The 21,791-nt window shown below is 33.0% G+C and overlaps 1 protein-coding gene across 8 annotated transcripts in view; it reads right to left on the bottom strand.

Moving 5' to 3' along the window:
* ERBIN (erbb2 interacting protein) overlaps positions 1 to 21,791 on the bottom strand; it is a 196,204-nt gene that overhangs the window by 35,652 nt on the left and 138,761 nt on the right. For all 8 annotated transcript variants that reach the window (XM_037801905.1, XM_037801906.1, XM_037801904.1 and 5 more), the window contains exons 6-14: positions 21,535 to 21,624; positions 20,402 to 20,458; positions 15,390 to 15,453; positions 12,745 to 12,819; positions 12,095 to 12,239; positions 10,248 to 10,320; positions 9,813 to 9,942; positions 9,313 to 9,428; positions 6,684 to 6,753 (exon numbers count right to left, since the gene is read on the bottom strand). In XM_037801905.1, the coding sequence (XP_037657833.1) occupies positions 6,684 to 6,753; positions 9,313 to 9,428; positions 9,813 to 9,942; positions 10,248 to 10,320; positions 12,095 to 12,239; positions 12,745 to 12,819; positions 15,390 to 15,453; positions 20,402 to 20,458; positions 21,535 to 21,624 (820 nt within the window). The remainder of the gene's footprint in view (positions 1 to 6,683; positions 6,754 to 9,312; positions 9,429 to 9,812; positions 9,943 to 10,247; positions 10,321 to 12,094; positions 12,240 to 12,744; positions 12,820 to 15,389; positions 15,454 to 20,401; positions 20,459 to 21,534; positions 21,625 to 21,791) is intronic.

The raw sequence follows: 21,791 nt of genomic DNA, 5'->3' as shown, positions 1-21,791 counted from the left end.
ATGATCAGACTAAAGGATCACTAGAGTTGCAGTGTGGTTCAGAATAGAATTAGGGTGAAATGGGGTGGGGTGGCAAATCAGGAGCAGAGACACCTCTTAGGATGCTATCTCGATAATCTAAGACAGCACTGACCAGCAGAAATATAATGTAAGCCCATTATGAGAACCACAAAATAATTTAAAATTTTCTAGTTGCCACATTTAAAAACAGCAAAAAGAGGTGAAATTAATGTTAATAAAGTATTTAATTTAACCTTAAATATTCAAAATAGTATAATTTTAACATGTGGCCAATAATAAATTATTAATGTGGTATTACACATTCTTTTTTGAAAGCCAGTATGTATTTTATACTTGCAGCACATCTTAATTTGGAGTAGGTATATTTCAAGAGCTAAATAGCCACATGACACTAGTGGTTACTGTAATGGACAACGTGGGTCTAAATAAAACATGATGTTGGCCTGTACATAAGGGAAGTAACAACAGGGATACAGTAAACTGTATACACACTGGAGAAACTTAATAGTAAAGATTCAACAGGGCATAACAATTAATTGTCTTGTGCTCCAGCAAGTACTACTGACTGTGCTATAGAACCTAGGAACAGAAGAAGGTTTGGGGGCAGAATATATGTTCAATTTTAGGCAGGTTGAATTTGAGAAGTCTGTGAGACTTCTAGGCAGCAATGTTAAGAAGGCAGTGAGCTACATAATTGTGAATTTCAGGAGAGAGAATTGGGCTAGAAGTATTATCTAGGATTAATGAGCAAATGTAACTGCAGCTTTCCCAAGGGCAAGCATTTAGTGGGAAACCAAAGCAGAACATACAATACTTTGGAGAGCACCAACATATAAGGGACTGGCAGAAGAAAGACGCCTGAAAAGGAGACGGAGGAGTGGGCAGTCAAAACGACAATCAGGAGAGTATGGTAACATAGACACCATGCATCTTTCCCACTCCTACACTGCTCCTAAAATACTTGCTCATCAATTTCTCCAAGACTGCTAGTCCCTTGACCTTTCTCTATTTTCTCTCCAACATTTACTACTGTCTTTGCTTCCTTTTTTTTGTGCCCCACTATATGCCATTTCTACCACTTTCTTGCCAATACCAAGACTTCCTTGCTTCATTGTCCTCCTCTTGAACATGCTTAGCAAAGTCCAGAATCATTCCAATTGTGTGTCTGTAACACAAGGCTGAGCAAATTAATTTTACTATAACTTTGTGGTCACTAACTTCAATAGTTGCCTGAAAATTCTGTATTTCCTAAATCTTGTTCTATAGAAGACACTGTCTTAAAAAAATTCTAAAAGTAAAAATAAAAAAGGATTCAAGATTGAGAGTCTGAAAACTACTACCTTCTACGAGTATCACAATTTACATTATTAGCCCTCACACTAATCAACTTCAGACCCATGCTCCCTTTAAGAGGAAGGAATCCCTGAGTAAGCTTTTCATTCCACCTGCTTTACCTCAGTTTTACAAAACCCTCCCCCTCATATCCTTAATCTTAATCTTTACCCAGCTTATTTTCAACAACCTGTAAACATACTCTCCACTATTAAAGGATCCCTCCTTACTCTGCCTCTAGCTACCAATTTCGCTCTTTTCCACTCCCTTTCTTTCTCATCCAGCCTTCTCAAAAGGGGAATTCCCAAATCTTTTTAAAGATGGGAAGAAACTGAACAAACAAAAAGAAAAAAATCTATAATAGTTCTGGAATAAAAAATGATGCCTTTGAGAAATCTGTGAAGTTAGAGATTAAAAGGATAAATAAATCAAGAGAAGAGAAATCACAGCCTAAAACACAATGGGGCTGAGGGGGACAGGGGGGTGGTTCATGGCCTCCAGAACTGTTCTACATATGCTTATTTGAATGTACCAAAGATACTTCAAATTCAACAGACTTGAATGGAACTTATATCTTCCCCTAAACATATTTCTTTCTCTTCCAGTCATTCAAGCCAAATCTCTGAGGCTCATCCTTGCTTCTCCTCCCTTTCTTTTCATATACAAGCATTCTTCAACTCTATTCATGTAACCTTAAATATACCTGGTCTTCACTGGCCCTATTATCATTACGTTAGCTCAGGTCAACATTTTCTGTTGCCTAGAGTATGGCAATGCCCTGCCTTTACACTTGGCACCAACCCCTGCTAAATCCATCTTCCATAAAACAACCAAAAAGACCTTAGTAAAATATCAATCTGATCATACTATTTGCCTATTCAAATGTTACACCTGTTCCCCATGTCCTTTATAGGACATTTGACAAACACATACCACAAAGGTCATGTTTTTTTTCTTATACCCATGTCAGAGATGATCGCTTGTTCATGACTAGAGGGACCAAATGTCCAATTTACCTGGGACAGATCCATTTAACACATTCTGTTTTGACATAATTATCAATAAGAGCACCCTTTCACTCTCAAAAGTGTCCTAGCATGGACAATAAGTAACATGGTCACCCTAATCACAGCAGTTTTCCACTGACTCTGAATATGACCTTAGAATCCTCAGCACAATTTTTAAGAAGTCACTTATAATAGATCAGAGATGGCATGCAAGATAAAAATAAAAACAATTTCCATCCTTGAAATATAATGCAAGTTCCTTTCCATGGCATAGAAGATCCTTCATGACTTCATCTTGGACTACCTCTTTGGCCTCATTTCCTATCTCTTCAATCTCACAGATTATGCTCTGTTCATTATGACCATTTGCAGAGTTACCAAATTTACTTGGCGGCTTCATACCTAAATGCTATGCTCATGGTATTCCTTCTAACCAGAATATTGTTCCCCTTTCTTTGTTTAAATCCTGTTCTTCTTTTGAGAAGCAATACAGGCATTTCCTTTGCTGGGAAACTTGTCTTAACAACACCAGATTAACCTCCTTTTCTTGATACTGCAGCCTAGTCCTATCAAGCCTTTTACCATGCTGTACTAAAATGACTTTTTATGGCCTTGTTTCCCATACCTTAGATTGCCTGGCAGTTGTTCAATAAATGATTCTTGAATTAAGGTGATAAAGTTAATTAGAGAATGAATAAATGACCAAACAATGGTTCAAACCTTCAGAGGTACTAATGAAAAATCATTTTACTGCATGTAACGAACATAGGCATATGCTCTTCTAGTCAGTGAAATAACCAGGAGTAACTTATTTTCATAATTCATAATCAAACTTCTTCCATATATCTTCCCCCATACACTTGGTTCTTTTACAGCAAAATGACAACTACATACAGTAAGGGAAATTTTACAGCTCTATCTCATGCCATACTAAATACTGTCAATCTTTGAGGAACAGATTTAGTTAATGAATGGGGAGGAAGAAGAGGCAAGTGTGAGAAGACTGTAAATATGGAGAAATTTTATTAATAGTTAATAGATAATTTCACTAAGGTGAGCTATCTCATAATTTTCTAGCATTAATTTATCAAAAAAATGCTACTGTACCAATAAACTTGGACTAAAAGTTCCTCAAGATCAAGGAGCTATGTCTCATTCAAATTGTAGTTAATAACTGGCATAGAGAACAGCAAATGTTTCTGAATCCAACTGCAAAATTTCAAATCAACTTTAAAACTTAAATATTCAAGTAATATAAATTAACGAGCTCCACCATATGTGAACTGACACATTTAATAAATAAAAGAATCACTTATATTCAAATTCTAATAAAAGCAAATTTCTCATGATTTTCATATTTTCTTTCCTAATTTGCAAAACAAGTATATATTACAATATGATTCACAATATGAATAGACATCAACTTAAGAATTTTAGGATATTAATAGCTATTAGATCAAAAAAGATTCCTCAGTTAAAAAATTTGGACAATCCTGAAATAAACAAAAACCGGTAGGCTTCTATATTATAGACCATCTCAGGGATGTTAATATAATACACAGGAGGAACATAATATATCGTTTCCCAAACTATGAAACTTATCAGTATCATGAGACCAGTATATCTCACCCTGAGAAAATACAGTTTTAGATAAATTATTATAATGTATTGTTCACCATCAAATGATAAGCATTAAATTTTTTTATTACAAAGATCAGCAAATTATATATTCTGTTGCATTAATAATCATTTATCAGAATGAAATACCTGAGAATAAAAATGTAAAAAAACTTTCCTCATACTTAAAGATAGTAAGTTATCCCTTAGTTCTCTGGCAGATGAAAAACCAGTATCAAGTTGTAGACCATTACTTTCTAATTATCTTGTAACTGTCATTTCTCCACTGAAAATGTTTCCCAATTTTTCCAAAACAGCACAGAGACCCAAAGAAGAGCCAAATCAAAAACAAGCAACAGAGAAAAAATTCTCATGATTGAACTTTATGGTAGCATTTAAACCTGACTCTATTATGTCATATACTATACTTTTTATCTTTTATGGACCCAGTATTTTGGTGACATTATATAGGAGATTTCCTATAATTCGAAGTAGAAGGTTTCAAAAAGACGATCTCTAAGATCACTTTCAGCTCTAACACTCAATGGTCTTTAATTCAAACAAATGATAAATCATTTTGTTTATTAGACAAAATTTATTGTTACATGTTCTGTGCCTCAGTCTACACTGTGAATCCTAAATACATTTTGCCAATATAATATACTTTTAAAAGGTGAAATATGATACTATTTGCAAACATTAACATTTAATTCAAAGGCGACAGCAAATATAGAAAGACATATTAATTGTCCAAACTAAAATTAGCTAGAGTAGTAAGACATATTCACTTTTCTAACTTCTTGCCTCCCATTCTCTAGCACATTTAAATCTGGCTTTCATCCCCACCATTCCACTGAAACTGTTCATATCAAGGTCACCAATTACCTCTATATTGACAAACCCAATGGCCAATCAGCAATCCTCATCTACTTGACCTATCAGCAGTACTTGACATGACTGATCTTTCTGAGGCACCTCCAGATGGCTTTCTAGAAAAACACTTTCCTAGCTGGCCATTTCTTTACATACTCCTTTCTAGGACCCTTTTGTCCCTGGCTTCAATCTTTGGTTCTTTTTGATTCTATTCTGTCTCCCTAGTAACCTCATTCACTGAATGGCATTAAATCTCTTCTTTGTACAATGTGTACTACCAAATTTATATCTCTAACCAATGAGGTCCCAGACTTAGATATCCAACTACTGACCTGCCATTCCTACTTAAATATCTACTAAGCTTCGCAAATTTAACAATGTTAAAAACCAAATTCTCTATGTTATATTGCACTTGGAAAGTTATCACTTCTATGTATATGTGTTATATTTACAATAAAAAATGATTAAAAGTTAAAAAAAAAATCAAACTTTTGACATTACCCATAAACTTGCTCCTGTCCCCTGTATCTCCTATCTCAGAAAACACCAACTCTAATATTCTACCTGATTGAGTTAAAGACCTAGGAGTCATACTTGATTCCTCTCTTTTTCTCAAACCCAGTATTCATTCCATGAGTAAGTTCCACTGGCAAGATCTTAAAAAATACATCCCAAATCTGACCTATTCTCACCATCTCCACTATTATTACTCTTGTCGAAGCCCACCACATCCCTTTTCTGGACTACTGAAACAGCTTCGTTACTGGGTTTTCTGCTTCCACACCCTTGCCTTCGGCATGCACAGTCAATTCTTCACACAAGAGTCAGAATAATCTTTAAAAAATGTAAACCATATCTTGTCATTCCCTGGCTCAAAATAATTCAACAGATTTCTATCTGACCCACTTTAAAACCCAAAGTGATTACTACTGGCAAAAGGCTTTACATTGTCTGGTCCCTGCTTTCCTCCTTGATCTAACCTTGTACAATTTTCTCTCTCTCCTTTGCTCATTACACTCCAGACCCATTGGCCTGTATTTATTCCTCAGTTACACGAAGCTCATTCCCATATTAGGGTCTTTATACTTAGTATTCCCTAAACGTCTGTTCCACATTCCCCAGTCTATGCGTGGCTCACTTCTAACTTCATTTGGAAATCTGCTCTATCCTTCCCTCTTCAGACACACATTTCCCAAGGACCCTATTTAAATAGGAAGCCTACTCCAACCATGCAATTCTTCTAATATCCGTCTATTATTTTTTTTGGAGCACTTATCACCAAAAAAACATTACTACATGCTTGTTTATTTCTCTTGCCAGTGAGAGTGTAAGTTCAGTGAGAATGTGAAAGACTTTTTTTCATCAATATATACCTAGCTCTAAACACTTCATAGCCTACTGTAAGTTTTCAATTTGTCAAACGAGGTCTACGAATTGACTCTTCCTTAGAAACACTTCTTTAAGGATTATGAAAATGCCCACGTAGAAGCCCAATTTATATTAATTATCAAATTTTATTGATATATGTCATATAGGATCACCACAAAAACTATTTCAAGGTGGGGAGTACTGAGTCTAATTTCTTCATCTTTATACTGTTTTACAGATTTAGGAGAAATTAGACAAGTCCAGTAAAATTTATTTTCTACGGATCTACGTCTATTTCAAATAAATTATCCAGGTATTCCTAATATTTGCTAGAACTTTTCCTCATACATACAATAAGCTTTGTGTGCCAGAGTGCAACTGCTCTTAAATGCCCTTATGATACTAGAATGCATAATTACATAACAAAATTGGAGTCTCAGTAATTTATAAAATCAGAATGCCCACCTGATTATCTGAGAGCCACACCGCAGTCAATTGCTGAAGCTTTGTAAAGCTAAAGGGCAAATTCTTTAATCTGTGGGAGGAAAAAAATACGAAGCAAAATTAAACTTTAATATTAGAAGACTGAAAATGAAGTTGAGAGCTAAATGTCATCAAGAGTTAATGTCCTTCTAAACAATGCTATATTATTGTACATGAAAACAGGAGGAAAATGTTTAATTCAGGAGATAACACAATATATGTCTTTGTATAGAACATAAGACAAAAGGTTAAATAGTTTTCTATTACACAAATATAATTCTTCAATTGAATCAATCCAGCTGACAAGAAAATGGATAATCTAATAATGTCTGTTAAAAAAGTTAACCATCCCTGACTTAGAGATTTGGACACATTGAACAGTCGGTCGTAACATTGCTTTCGCTATTTTACTCATATTTAGAGAAAACAAACTGTTCCAGGAAGCACTATTACTAGTAATTTGTTATAAAAACTGCACTGCTCTGTATCTCTTTGTGAGCCAGTACTTTCATACTCAAGAAGGTTATTCCAAAGTGATAATGAGTGAAAACAATATAATATTTATTAGAATGCTAAAATAATTCCTTATTTAAAATAGGGTATCTACTTCAACCCTACTATCTAATATTTACCTAATTCTTCTAGGCCTACCTTTTTTAAAATGCAATTTTATTGACATATATTTACATACCATATAATCTATCCAAAGTATACAATCAGTGGCTCACAGTATCATCACATAGTTGTGGATCCACCGCAATAATCAATTTTAGAACATTTTCAACACTCAGCCCATACACTGGGTAGAGGGAGTGTCAGTCACAAGATTTTCACAATCACATGGTCACATGATAAAAGCTATATAGTTATACAATCATCATTAAGAATCAAGTCTGCTGGATTATGGTTCAACAGATTCAACTATTTCCTTCTAGCTATTCTAATACTCTAGAAGCTAAAAAGGAATATTTATATAAGGCATAGGAATAACCTCCAGAATGACCTCTCAACTCTATTTGAAATCTCTTAACCACTGAAACTTTATTTTACTTCTTTTTCCCCTTTTGGTCAAGAAGGCATTCTCAATTCCATGATGCCAGGCCCAGGCTCATCCCTGGGAGTCATGTCCCACGTAGAAGGGAGGGTAGTGAGTCTATCTGCAGAGTTGGCTGAGAGAGACCACATCTGAGCAACAAAAGAGGTTCTCTGGGGGTGACTCTTAGGCATAACTATAAATACGCTTCCCTTCTCCTTTGTAGGAATAAGTTTCAAAAGGGCAAGCCCCACAACTGAGGGCTTGACTTATTAAATTGGAAGTCCCTAATGCTTGTGAGATTACCAGGAATTCCCCAGGTGGGAAAGTTTAATATTTCCATATTTTTCCCTAAACCTTCAAGGGATTTTGCAAATACTTTTTTATTTTCTGCCCCAAATACTCTGCGATATATCAAAGTATTACATTAGCCTGTACAGAGTAACAAGATCTCATTCCCTATTCTAGGTTCCATGTAATTAATTATGTTGTTCAAATAAACTGACCATACAGGTTAAATAAGATAGTGGGCTATACAGAGACTATAAATTTTGTACCAAATAAACATCTCTTAAATAACAGTTAAAACTCAGGGATAGAGGTGACTGCTGTAAGAGCTTATAATTTACAAACCTTTACAGTAAGCTTTATCGAACATTTTGTACTTCTCATTAGCCCGATCTCTGCCCATGATCTATCACCTGATAACCTATGCTCTCGAATTCAATTCTCAGCATTTGTTCACTATAGTTAGTTTATATTAATGAGGCCTTACAATATTTGTCCTTTCATTTCTGGCTTATTTCTAGGCTTACCTTTTGAGGCAATTTGCTAGCACCTACAGCTCTAATTTTGGGATAAAAAGTATATAACAAAACAGGGATTTAATAAAGAAACAGTGACTCTTTTAAATAAAATGGATTTAAATCAAAGCTTGACCTTACAGGCTGTATGTAAGTCACCTTATCTATGTGTTTCAATTTTTCCCATCGGACTACTTCATCAGGTTGTTTTGAAGATCGCATAAGATACAATGAAAGCAAAATGTAAAAACCTCTACAAATGTTATTTAATCATTACCAACAGTATCTTTATCTCAGAAAAAATTATGGTCATTCTGTTAACTTCAACATTGTTCTAAGAGATGTAAATTACATCTTAATAACCCTAGTGCTCTACTGCTCTGCACCTTGGCTTTGTTGCTCAAGCTACAAAGCAAGTGAGTCCCTAGCTGCACATCTGTCCAGAAAAACACGAGTAACAGATTAGATTCAAAAGCTGTTTTCTTCAACAGAAGCATTAAGATGAAGATTAGCCTTTAGAAGTAAAAAAGGTTAGTATAATGAGGGAATATGGTTATGTAGCTAAAGTCAACACAAATGAACAGTGAGAAATAACCACAGTATGATAATTAACAACAGATAAAATTAGATCATTCTTTCTGATCAAAATTCTATTTAAAAATAAATATATTTATATAAAGAGAAATAAACATTTTCTATCATATATCATGTGAAACTTTCAATTCCATCCAATCAATGTCTTCTATAAGCAAAATGATAACACAGTGTTACCAACCTGTTGTCACTTAAATTAATGACTTTTAATTTTTGCATATCACCCATTTCCTCTGGAAGTATCTCAAGTTTATTAGAATGGAGAAACAGCACAGTTATATTTTTCCAGCTTCCAATCTGAAATAGAAACATAAATTTAGGAATCAAAAACTTGGCCTGTTGGTTCCACAAAAGTTAAACATAAAATTATCACATGCTGTCAATCCCACATCTATCCCACATTGGAAACAGGGACTCAGTTATCTTTAGAACAGTGTTCACAGCAGCATTACTCACAATAGCCAAAAAGTGGAAGCAACTCATGGGGTTGCTAGAAGAATGGATAAATGAAAAATATGGTTTATACATAAAATGGAATATAATTCAGAAAATAAGTTAATTAGAAACATCATTAATTACTTCTGAAAGAAAAGAAATAAAACCACACTGGATAGCTATAATGAAGATAATCAGAAAAAAAAAGAAAAGATAAAAATCCAAATCAAATTTGAAATATAGTACCTCTGGTGGTAACTGTTGTAAGTAATTATGATCTGCAGCAAAGGTTCTTATATTAATAAGTTGCCCGATAGATGAAGGCAAAGCCTCAACTTCATTGAAGCTACAATCCAGTTCTTCTATTGATATTAACCTTTAATTTAAAATGAAAGCATACTTTATTAAAAAAGGATTCATATATGTAATCCAAAATTAGGAACATATGAACGTTATCTTGACTTTTAAAAACCTAGGGAAACTATTTCACTAAGATAAACTACACAAATAATAAACAGGTCTGCCTAACATTATTATGACTATGCCCACCTATATACCAATTATTTTTTTAATGTTCATGGAATCGTCATTCAATATTATTTATGCAATTATCTAAAATATGTATGGCACGCTAAAATGAAAGCAAAATCTTGTAGTTCTATTAATTCACAAAAACCTTACCCTCCTATAGAGTCTGGGAGATACATTAATTGGTTTTCATCTATTTTAAGAGTTGTTACATTCTTCAAGGAACCTATCAAGAAAAGAAACAATCAATAAATTCTCAGCTCAAAGTCGAAGCCCAACAACAGTCAATGTGAGCGCATATTACATGTGACAAAAATCAGAAAGAACTTTCCTGACCAATCTATATAAAAGAGACACCATGCCAACCCCATCACTCTCTTTTCCTTTACAGACTATTTTAAATTTTCACTTACATATCACATCTTAACATATTATATATTTGTCTATTAACCCTTACTAGAATGTAAGCTTCATGAGATAAGGGACTTTATGTCTGCTTTGTTCACTGTTACAGCCTCACTCCATAGAACAATGCTATGGGTACAAAGACACACAATACAAACCTGTTAAATTAATGGAGTAAAGAAATGGTAGCTTTTATAGGTGTATAACAAACTATCACTATTCACTGTATACTAAAACAATAAAATGGTTTAAAAGATAAGTGTTGTAAATCAAAATCACAATGAGATATCACTCACACCCACCAGGTTGGCTATTATGGGAACAAAAAAAACAACAGAAAATAACAGGTGTTGGTGAGGATGTGGAGAAATTGGAACTCTTGCACGTTGTTTGTGGGACTGTAAAATGGTATGGTTGCCCTGGAAAACAGTTTAGCAGTTCCTCAAAAATACAAACATAGAACTACCATATGACCTGGCAACCCAATTCTAGGCATTTACCCCAAAGAATTGAAAGCAGGGGCTCGCACAGATATTCATATCCTAATGTTCACAGCAACATTATTCACAGTAGACAAAAGGTGAAAACGATCCAAGTGTCCATCAAGAGATGAATGGATAAACAAAATGTGGTATATACAATGAAGTAGTATTCAGCTGTAAAAAAAGGAATTAAGTTCTGATACATGATACAACATGGCTGAATTTGAAGACACCATATTGAGAGAAATAAGCCTGACATAAAAGAACAGATATTGTATGATTCACTTATATGAAAGATCTTGAATAAGAAAATTCATGGCAATATAAAGTAGATTACAGGTTAAGAAGGGTCAGAGAGAGGGAGAAATGAGGAATTTCTACTTAATGGTACAGAGTTTATGATTGGAGTGATGAAAATTTTAATGAATGGTGCTGATGGTAGTACAACATTGCAAATATAACTAATACCAATGAATTGTACACTTAAAAAGTGGTTAAAATGGGAAATTTTGCACACTCACAAGAAAAATTCAAAACAAAAAGATAACAGAAGATAACTTCCAATGAATTTTCAAAATATAATAAGCTAAAACAACATCATGAAAATGCCAAGATTTAAGTTTCTGGCCCTTTCATTAAAATAATTTAATTCCTTTGACACATGACCAGACAAGTAACTACCCAAATACAGACTCAATAACAATTACAGATCTCTCACAGGAATTGCTCAATTCAGTCTGTTTTCTTGCCTGTGCATCTATAATAAAATAGAACTGACAAAGTCACTAAATAAGTGGTATGACCAAGAGAAGTTAAACCAAATTTGGGTAAATTAACTTCTTATAAAGAACTTAAATTTTACTAGAGTGATGAAAGTGAGATTTCCTTACAATAAAGAAAAGCATAATAACGTCAACTAAGGAGTAAAATAAATTGCACAAACTGAATACATTCAGCTAAGATCTGGTATTACAGCAGTACAGAATTTCTACTTCAGAACAAATACATTTTGATAACACTGCAAGAAAACTTTAACTCAAGCACTGGTAAAGACAATTTCACAGATTTTACTACAGTAAAAATTAATTACATGAATTAGAAAGTGATACAAACCAATGGTCTCAGGCAGCTGTTGAAGTGAATTGCTTGATAACAGGAGGTCTTGAAGGTTTTCACATGCTGAAATGCCATCTTCAACCATCTCAATATTATTTTTAGAAACATCCAAATATGTGAGTTGTTTCAAACTACCGATAAACTATAAATAAAAAAAGGAAATCTAATGACTCAATCAACATTAAGTAATTTGTAAAAAGTTTAGGTAACAAACCTAATACCAAGTTTAATTTATAATTAAATGTTGAAATGAGAAAGAAGACATACAAAATGTTTTAACTGCCATTAGCAACATATTCAGTTATAAAGCTAAGAACTCCTACTGACTACAGAATGACAAATGTATAATGCCAGATGATAAAACAGGAAGTATATGGAAAAATTCCTACCCTAAAACTTCCCTAGGCAATATCAATAGCATTGAAAAGACACTATTTTACAAAGTTTATTGAAAAAAATTTCAGATTTTAATCAAGAACTTGTTCATAGTAAGCAAACAATTTTCTTCTAACCATTTAATACTATTAAAAATTCAACGAACAGCATTTTTTTTTTTTACCAATTAAAAGTAATTTGAAAATACAAAATCCATAAAACTGCAAAGGATAAAAAACAATACATAAAGGCATTTAAAATCTGACACTTACCCCTGGAATAAAAGTCAATCTATTACCATCCATCCAAAATTCTTTCAATCCACTTAGTTGCTCAAGTACTTCAGGCTGTTTGGATAGGGAGGGAAGAAAACTCAAATAATTTACTTAAGTAACTATTTATTTGGCAAGAGAACTTCTTGGGAATTTTTAATAATTTTTAGTTTCAAAATCTAACAAAAAACAGTTTCAACTGTAAGATTTATGTTGTAAACATGATTGCACAATTAAAAAAAAAGATAATTAGAAGAATTTCAAAGACATTATTTCATTTAATCCTGGAAACAAACCCTCTGAAGTGTGTATGTATATATATGTGTGTGTATGTCTATCAGATGAAGAAACCTTAAATAAAAGTTAAATTACCCAAAGGCACACAGATTAAAAAAAAATAAAAGGAAGTGCAAGCCTTTCCACTATGTTATACTTACTACAACATCACTTAAAGAGAACCCTAAAATAGACATTCCTAAACAGCAAATTATTGCATGAAACTCATTTAAATTTTAGATTAAATAATAGGGTCAAATATAATGCAATTAATAAAGAAATAGAAAGAAATACCAAGGGGGATGTAAAACCCATGTCATTCAGATTTACCATTAGCATACATATGTGAATTTCAGATGTAACTTGGATTAAAAGAAATCTCCTGATTTACCTGTTGTAATTCTATTAAGTCAAAATAAAAATGCATATTTGGAAGAGAAAATGCTACAAAAATTTACAATGATTTTGAAAGCAGTTTCAGTTTATAAATTTTCAAATAGTTAATATAGAAATAGATTAATGCATATAAAACAAATATTGAGAAAGAGTACAATTAACTAGACAAATTAGGAAGTATATCATATATATTTGTGAACTCCAAAATGAATAATTTAAATAAAAATACAAAGCAGAAAAATGAAAATTAGATTATACCTGTAATTTTAATTGTCACATAATTGTTTGGTGTCCAGGTATTTAAAACATTAAATGAAAATAAAAATGAAGAATAGTACTTAATTTTCAATTATTTCCTTCTACTTAAATCAAGAAAAAGGCCTATTAGAAAATTCTTCACATTTAATGTACGTAAAATAAAAGCAGAGTGTCATCTCCACCACCTGCAAATTTCACAGTGAGTATAAGCTCCCAAAACACAAAATAAAATCCATAATAAACCATCTTAAATTAAGACATAATAAAGAAAATAAAGAATACAAAGAAAATTATCTTAAAAAAAAATTAGGTTCCCCCAAAACACCATGCTCTCCCAGTGACCTCAGCTGAAAAGGTGAACATCTATTTAATAAGCAAATGTACAATACAATACCCATAAGACAATATTACAGGTGATAATGCTGAGAAAGTTTTTTAAGACTATCATTTGAAATCTACTACAATTTTAAACAACATATTTGTAAAAATAATTTTAAAATGTTAATGATGGGGATATTCAGATTCTTCCTCAGCCTCATACTGATTATAATGCTCACCTAAGCATTCGGCCAACATATGTTTTTGTTGGACCTCAGTTCCAAGAGCTAGGTAAAAAAACAACATGAATGGAAAACGACAAAGAAAGCAGACTAAAATATTGTTGCAACAATGAGTGCTTTATTTGTCTTCTTTTTTCATGTATTTTTAAATGTTCTCTGGGGAATATACTTCATTTTTATAATGAATAAAAAGGAACTTAAAAAAAAAGAAAAAAGAAATCTTGTGAAATAACTTGCTATATCATATTGCTAGTTGTTTTCCTTAGCTAAGATTAGTAATTTATTTCCTGAGCACACCTCAGTTGGTTTATTTTATTATGTGACAAAATAAACCAACCTGGGATTTAAAAGTTGCCACAGAAAATTCATTTGCTAACAAATTCACATGTGAATAAGAGTTGCCCATATTAAAATTTAAAATACTCTAAAATTAAGACATCTACATCATTATCAGCCTGTGGGTTTTTATTTTTTCCAACATGACTTTAATCTTAATATATCCCCTTAAACAAACATTTAACTTGTTTTCTGAATTCTTCTGGAGAATAGATGGAAGACAAAAACTTTTTATATACTTCTTTCCTTCTTGATCCAACATCATAGTGAACTTTGCATATGAAGCACAAACACAATCAAGAGGTCTCTATACTAACTAAAAAATAACTGTTGTTTAACTCTATGATTTTCCCTTTAGTTATTAACTAAAATTAGAGAAGTATCTTATCACTGAATAAATTCCTAAGCAATAACTCAGGGACTTATTTGGACTCAGACCTATTTTTCCTGCTGTATTCTAGTCTGATGAAAATTTTTCTGCTTTTCCCTTACAATCCATCAAATTTTCTACTTTGTGTGCTTAAAAACTTTTGGTTATCTCTTGCATGCATATATCATTAATGTCATATTTTAACCCTGGTCTCTGTGAAATATTTTGCTCTGGTTAATTAATTCTCAGTTTTAAGAACTTTCATTTTTTGTCCCTCAAAAATATATATATACCTTTCCCAAATCCTTACATTAAAAAAAGGGCAGAAAAATAAAAACAATAAAAATGATACCTAAAATAAAAGGTTGTACATCTATGAAATAATTAATTTTCACATTACTCTTGATTAATTCTAAGATTTATGGATAGTGATATTGGTGAGAACTTACCACTTCTGTGAATTCATTACTTCCCAAATCCAGTCTTTCCAGCTGGGTCAGTTTATTCATGGTTCTATCCAAAATGAATTAATAAAGAATTATTAATCACCTGGAAGCTTTCAAATTTCATTGTTTTAAACATTCTTACATAAATCTAATCAAGTATAGACTTTTACAGGTAGAATAAGATAAAAATAATACTTTTCTAAGAAAAGTAAAAATTCCTTACATTTAATATTTAAATAAAAAGAATTAAGATATCATCAATTACTATCTCATTTTGGTTTCTCATCAGTCTTCTTAGTAATAGCAGTAAATTTAAAGCCACAAGTCAGAATATTAATAACTGGCTCCCATTTTACTTCACAGAACAAATTTTCATATTAGTCAGTTAATGAATTAAGATTTGTTCGGTAGCTATACAGTAACTAATGCCATTTTTAAAGGTTGCTTATGTATTTGTAACACGTCAAGTAGCCTGTAACTCTAAAAATTAATTTTGTGAAATTCTAAGAACAAATATTAACTTGCTCCTACTTTTCAAGATAAATTCAACTGCCCACTTTTCAACACCAAACATCATAGCTTCATAAAATCATAATTATGACTAGTTAATATTCATTTTAAATTAAAGCTATAATTATACAATTTTTAACTTTCAACCAAATACCAACTTTTCTTGGCAAACACAAGAGACTAGAAATATGTACAAACTGATTTTGTAATGAAATAAACTGAGTTGTACTTTGATCTCTCCTTCTGTAAAGGTAACTACTTAAACCAAACTAAATGTTAATGAAATCAAATCCATATTTGTGCTCTTGAATTGCTATTTGTATAAAACCATATTACTTAATACATTGAGGTGCTACAAACTAGATAAGGACCTCTATATTTAACATACTTAGGATATGACAAAATGATAAAATACATTTAACATGTTAGCAATATATTACATTAATATGCTAACAATTTAGAAATATCAATAAAAACCAAATAGGTTCCTTAAATCATGGCACAAGAACACAAATAACGTGCCTATCTCCTCTAAAAATTTAACAAATTAAAAAGAGAAAGAAGTAGAATAAAACTCAGTTAAAAAATTTCTCCAGCTTTTTAGTGGAAGAGTACAAAGAAAACACTCCACAATAATTGTAAGACAGTATACTATTGGCCTAAAATTAGAGGAAGCTCATTCCCCCCCCCCCCTTTCATTTTAAATGCCATTCTAGACTGTTGCTGCAAAGGAGAGGCTAGGCCTCCTTATAATTGTGCCTAAGAGCCTCCTCCCGAATGCCTCTTTGTTGCTCAGATGTGGCCCTCTCGCTCTAGCTAAGCCAACTTGAAAGGTGAAATCACTGCCCTCCCCCTAGGTGGGATCAGACACCCAGGGGAGTGAATCATGGAATATGACTCCCGGGGAGGAATGTAGACCCGGCATCGTGGGATGGGGAACATCTTCTTGACCAAAAGGAGGAAATGAAAGGAAATGAAATAAGCTTCAGTGGCAGAGAGATTCCAAAACAAGCCGAGAGGTCACTCTGGTGGGCACTCTTACGCACAATAAAGACAACCCTTTTTAGGTTCTAATGAATTGGGGCAGCTGGCGGTGGATACCTGAAACTATCAAACTACAACCCAGAACCCATGAATCATGAAGACGATTGTAGAAAAATGTAGCCTATGAGGGATGACAATGGGATTGGGAAAGCCATAAGGACCACACTTCCCTTTGTCTAGTTTATGGATGGATGAGTAGAAAAATGGGGGAAGGAAAAAAAAAAACAAAGGCACCCAGTGCTCTTTTTTACTTTAATTGTTCTTTTTCACTTTAATTATTATTCTTGTTATTTTTTTGTGTGTGGTAATGAAGGTGTCAGGGATTGATTTTGGTGATGAATGCACAACTATGTAATGGTACTGTGAACAATCGAATGTACGATTTGTTTTGTATGACTGCATGGTATGTGAATATATCTCAATAAAATGAATATTGAAAAAAAATGCCATTCTATCATCTCATTCTTTCTTTCATCTCACAATGCCTCATTTTCCTAAAAATTGCTTTATTTGTTTACTTAATCAGTTTTATTGAGTGCTGTGGTGGTCTGGAACTGTATATAACGCAGAAAATAACACTGTTAAAGCTAATTCATTTCTGTGGATGAATACACAGAGAGAGAGAAACCCTCAGAAGCAAGAAGCTGAAAGCAAAAAAAATCTGGAAGAGCAGGGAGAGACTAGCAGATGGCACCATGTGCCTTGCCATGTGGCAGAGGAGTCAAGGATCACTAGCAGCTGGTCTCTGGAGAGAAAGCATAGCCTTGATGATGCCTTGATTTGGACATTTTTCTCAGCATCAAAACTGTAAGCTAATAAATTTCCATTGTTTAAGCCAACTCATTTCATGGTATCTGCTTTCAGCAGCCTAGCAAACTCCAACAAGTGCCTATTACTATGAAGTACACTAATTGTACTTCACTTACTCATCTCAATCTATCTCTAGAGAATTAATACGCTCCAGTCGGCTTCATAGAAAAGTAAAAGATGTTTCCAGGATCTTTCTTCAAAGTATAAAATCACGTGTGATGATATTAAACTCCTAAATTCATACTACTATGCCAGATGTAGATTTGGGAAGAGTGAAGAGGGCTTTGAGGAAGAGGGAAGATGGCTGAAAGAAGAAAACATACTCATACATTTCTTGCTTCAACAATTCTTGTTAAAATGTATACCTTACCCAGAAAATTCACATGCAGCAACTGAAAACTTTACACCAAAAGGGTAAATTGTAAAAATACAGCAATCAGTTTTAGAGGTGGAAACAAAAATAAAAGGCAGCGTATTAGAAGAATTCAATTACAGACAACATCCTAGAAAAATTAAATTTTAGATTAAAGAAAATGTGAATGACACATATATACAACAAAAAAGAAGAAATGTATTTTAGATAAAAAAAATTCAGAGTCCAAAATGTGTCTCCACCTCAGTAACTCTTCATAGCTGATACTGGCAACTTCTGTCCTATTCATATACTTTACACATCTACCTAAAAAACAAATTACATCTTAGAATAAGATCCAGCTTCCTACTTCAAGGAGAAATAGAAAATATCCTTGAAATTTACTCTTGTCTACTTCTAAAATTCCTTTATATTTAACTCATATTTACCTTCTCCTCTCCTGTATCAGAGAAAAAGTATCATTCCTTTGTGTTCTTAGTATTACGCTCTCTACTATTCTTAAGGTCATATTAAATTTCTCTTAACTTATATCCAAAACAACAGTTCTTCCCACTCACTGTTCTAATATTTGATCATAAAGAGGCTAGTCACGTATCTTATTGAATATGACATTTAAAAGAATGTCTTCTTAATAGTTTTTAAGGTCTGAAAGATTTTAATCATAAGATTTAAAAAGGAAATGGAAAACAAATCTGTCAAGTGTTTATACCTTTTTGAATTCTAAACAACCAATTACTGAGCTAATACATACTAGCCTTTGAAAATGAAAACTATACATGGTCTCTACCCTCAAAGACTTACAGCCATGAATACATGTGTGTGTGAGCATATGTTAGCAAGCACACATGTGTATAATATGCCGATCAGGGAATAGAGCATGTAAAAAAAGAGACATTAAAATAATATGGTAACGTGTGTGACCAGTGGGCCCCCAATCCAAAAGGATTGGTTTCATTGTAAGAAAGGGAGAAGAGGAACAGACAGACACCAGTAAAACGGCTTTGTGAAGATGGAGGCAGAGATTGGAGAGATGCAGCTGCAAGCCAAGGATGGCTGGCCACCATCAGAGCCTGAAAGAGGCAGGGAAGGATCCTCCCCTAGAACCTTCAAAGGGAGCGCAGCCCTGCCGACACCTTGATTTCAGACTTCTGGCCTCCAGAACTGAGAAACAATACATTTCTGGTTTTTAGCCTCCCAATTTGTGGTCTTTGTTCAGCAGTCTGGGACACTAAGACAGTTTTCTTGTGTGTCTGTGCTGAGAAATCCATACACCAGTAAGGAGGTGAAAACAGATCCTCTCCACATTTCTTCTTCTTTTTTTTTAAATATAAATAGTATCCTCCCCCCCCCCCCAGTGTGGTAAACCTTAAAACAGTTATACAAATAGGATACCATGGAAGCTGAGTGAACAAAACAACTAACTCATGTGATAATGGAGGTGCTTCCCTCCTCAAATGATGACAACAAATCTTGACAAATCCAGTAAACAGGAGTCACCAACTTTTTAAAATAAAATATTAAATACTCTAGGCTTTGCAGGCCAGACTCACAGCTATCCACCTCTGCCAAGCAGAGCAAAAGTAGCCATAGGCAATATGTAAATGAATGAGAATGGCTGTGTTCCAATGAAACTTTAAACAGGTAATGGGCTATCGACTGAAGTTTGCCAAATTCTAAACTGTAACAATATAGCAATGCATTCAGGATGTTTTGAGACATTTGTTCTATAAATGGCAACAGACTACAGCACATGTTGAGATTGTAGACCTGTTTCTTTTAAGTAGTTTTATCTTCATCCTTGCTCTTTTGTTTGCCATTTTTTTCCTTGCCAGTAAGGGGCCCTCCACCCCATTTCTAATTTACAATGGACTAGAAACCAGACAATTAAGTTCCCTGAAGTATAGTTACTGGGCTTCACATGAAGACCCTATAGATCTCTACAATGAGTAATCTGTTTGAGCTCTAGTATGTGAGCTTGGGACTTTTACTTGGGACCCAGGGAGGCTTTACATACTTATTATTTTGGCTGTTGTGTCACAGGAACCTGAGTGCCAGATAACCAAGAAATAGCTATTAAAACAGTAGAAAGTTAAGACTCCAAGGACAGGTGTGTAGATTTTTATTTTTAACACTACTGATTAAAATACCATGACTACAAATGGTGTGCCTTTTAAAGTAACTTACACATACATTTTAATTTACAAAATTTAACATTTCTTTAAGGACTTATTAAAAATTCAAAACTGAATTTTTAAAAAGGATAGCCATCTTCACTCACTTTGGCAACATTTTCAACTGGTTTTCTCTAAGTTCTAATATCTGGAGTTTAGTTAATCTGTAAAACAAAGAAAATAAATCACATCTATGACAAAAACAAAGAATTTAATGAACAAACTAAAGTCACCCAAAAATATATACAAAATTTTATTGTGTAATTACTTTGCACAAGCTACTATATTAAAAATTACAAGAGGACTAAAAAGAAGTACAAAGGAATATAAAGAAAAGAGAACTGTGAGAATTATGGGGGAGGTAAGAACTTCTAGATACTTTAAAGGGGATAAAGAAGTGATTGCCACCTAAATACCAATCCTAAAGCATTTCAGGCCTTTTTATGAAAAATACATGCAAAAATTGTTAACTATTAATAGATAAAAGAGCAATTATCCAAATCTAGAATTCAGCTCTGGGAAAGAATAAATAAGTCAAGGAATATGAAGAAGGAGAAATCTTCTGCTATTTCAGTGATACACTTTCCACTAAAAATAGAGGGGAAATCAGCAGATTAAGTAGTCCAAATGCCACATGCAAAAAATGAATCGGACAAGTACACTAATTGGTTTTAGACAAAAGATGACTATAAAGTTAATAAATTTAAATTCCATAATAACTTGGCACCTATTATTGAGAAATGAATTTACCAAATCACTTTTAAAAAAATTTACTAGGATATGCAATATGACAGGAACTGCTCTTACATGCTGATAAAGGACACTAGGAGGGTGAACCCCAGAAACATATTCTCTTTTCTCAACAGTTTTTATTCCAATGTGGAAGACAGAGAACCAATAAATTAAATCATTTTAGTTTGTGATAAATGCTAAGAAAACATTCATTATCTCAAATATACAGAAATTACTCCCAATTTAAATAGTCTATTTTTGCATATCCTAAAAACAAATTCAAGTATCAAATTATTTTTTTCTCACTGCATACTGCTTACCTGCGAATATAAACCCAAAGTCAAAATAACAAGGTCCAAAGAAACTATAAACACCATAATGCATGGAAATTACTACAAAATAAGAGCCCATAAAATTGTACTTAATAGTATTACTAAAGCAACTTGTATTTTTCTAAACTTTAAGAGGTAACAATAAAAGTTTTTAGAAGAAAATATAATTAATTTACCTGCCAAAATTAGCTGGCAAGAACTCAAGAAAAGCATCATTCAGATATAACTGGGTTAGGTTTAACAGCTGAGAAAATCCATCAGGAAGCCTACAGATAACATACCAGAATTTTAATTAAGCTCATATACAGAATTTCAGTCTCTATTAAACATAAATCTCCTTAAAAATTTGTATAATCAAGACATGTTCTTAAAAGCTAACATATTGTTTTATTATTGAAACTGAAACTGAGATTTACTTGTTGTAAAAACATCC

The sequence above is a fragment of the Choloepus didactylus genome, chromosome 13 (assembly GCF_015220235.1).
Source record: "Choloepus didactylus isolate mChoDid1 chromosome 13, mChoDid1.pri, whole genome shotgun sequence".
NCBI lineage: Eukaryota > Metazoa > Chordata > Mammalia > Pilosa > Megalonychidae > Choloepus > Choloepus didactylus.
Note: the sequence above shows the minus strand (reverse complement) of the source record. Positions and strands in the feature narration are given on the sequence as shown.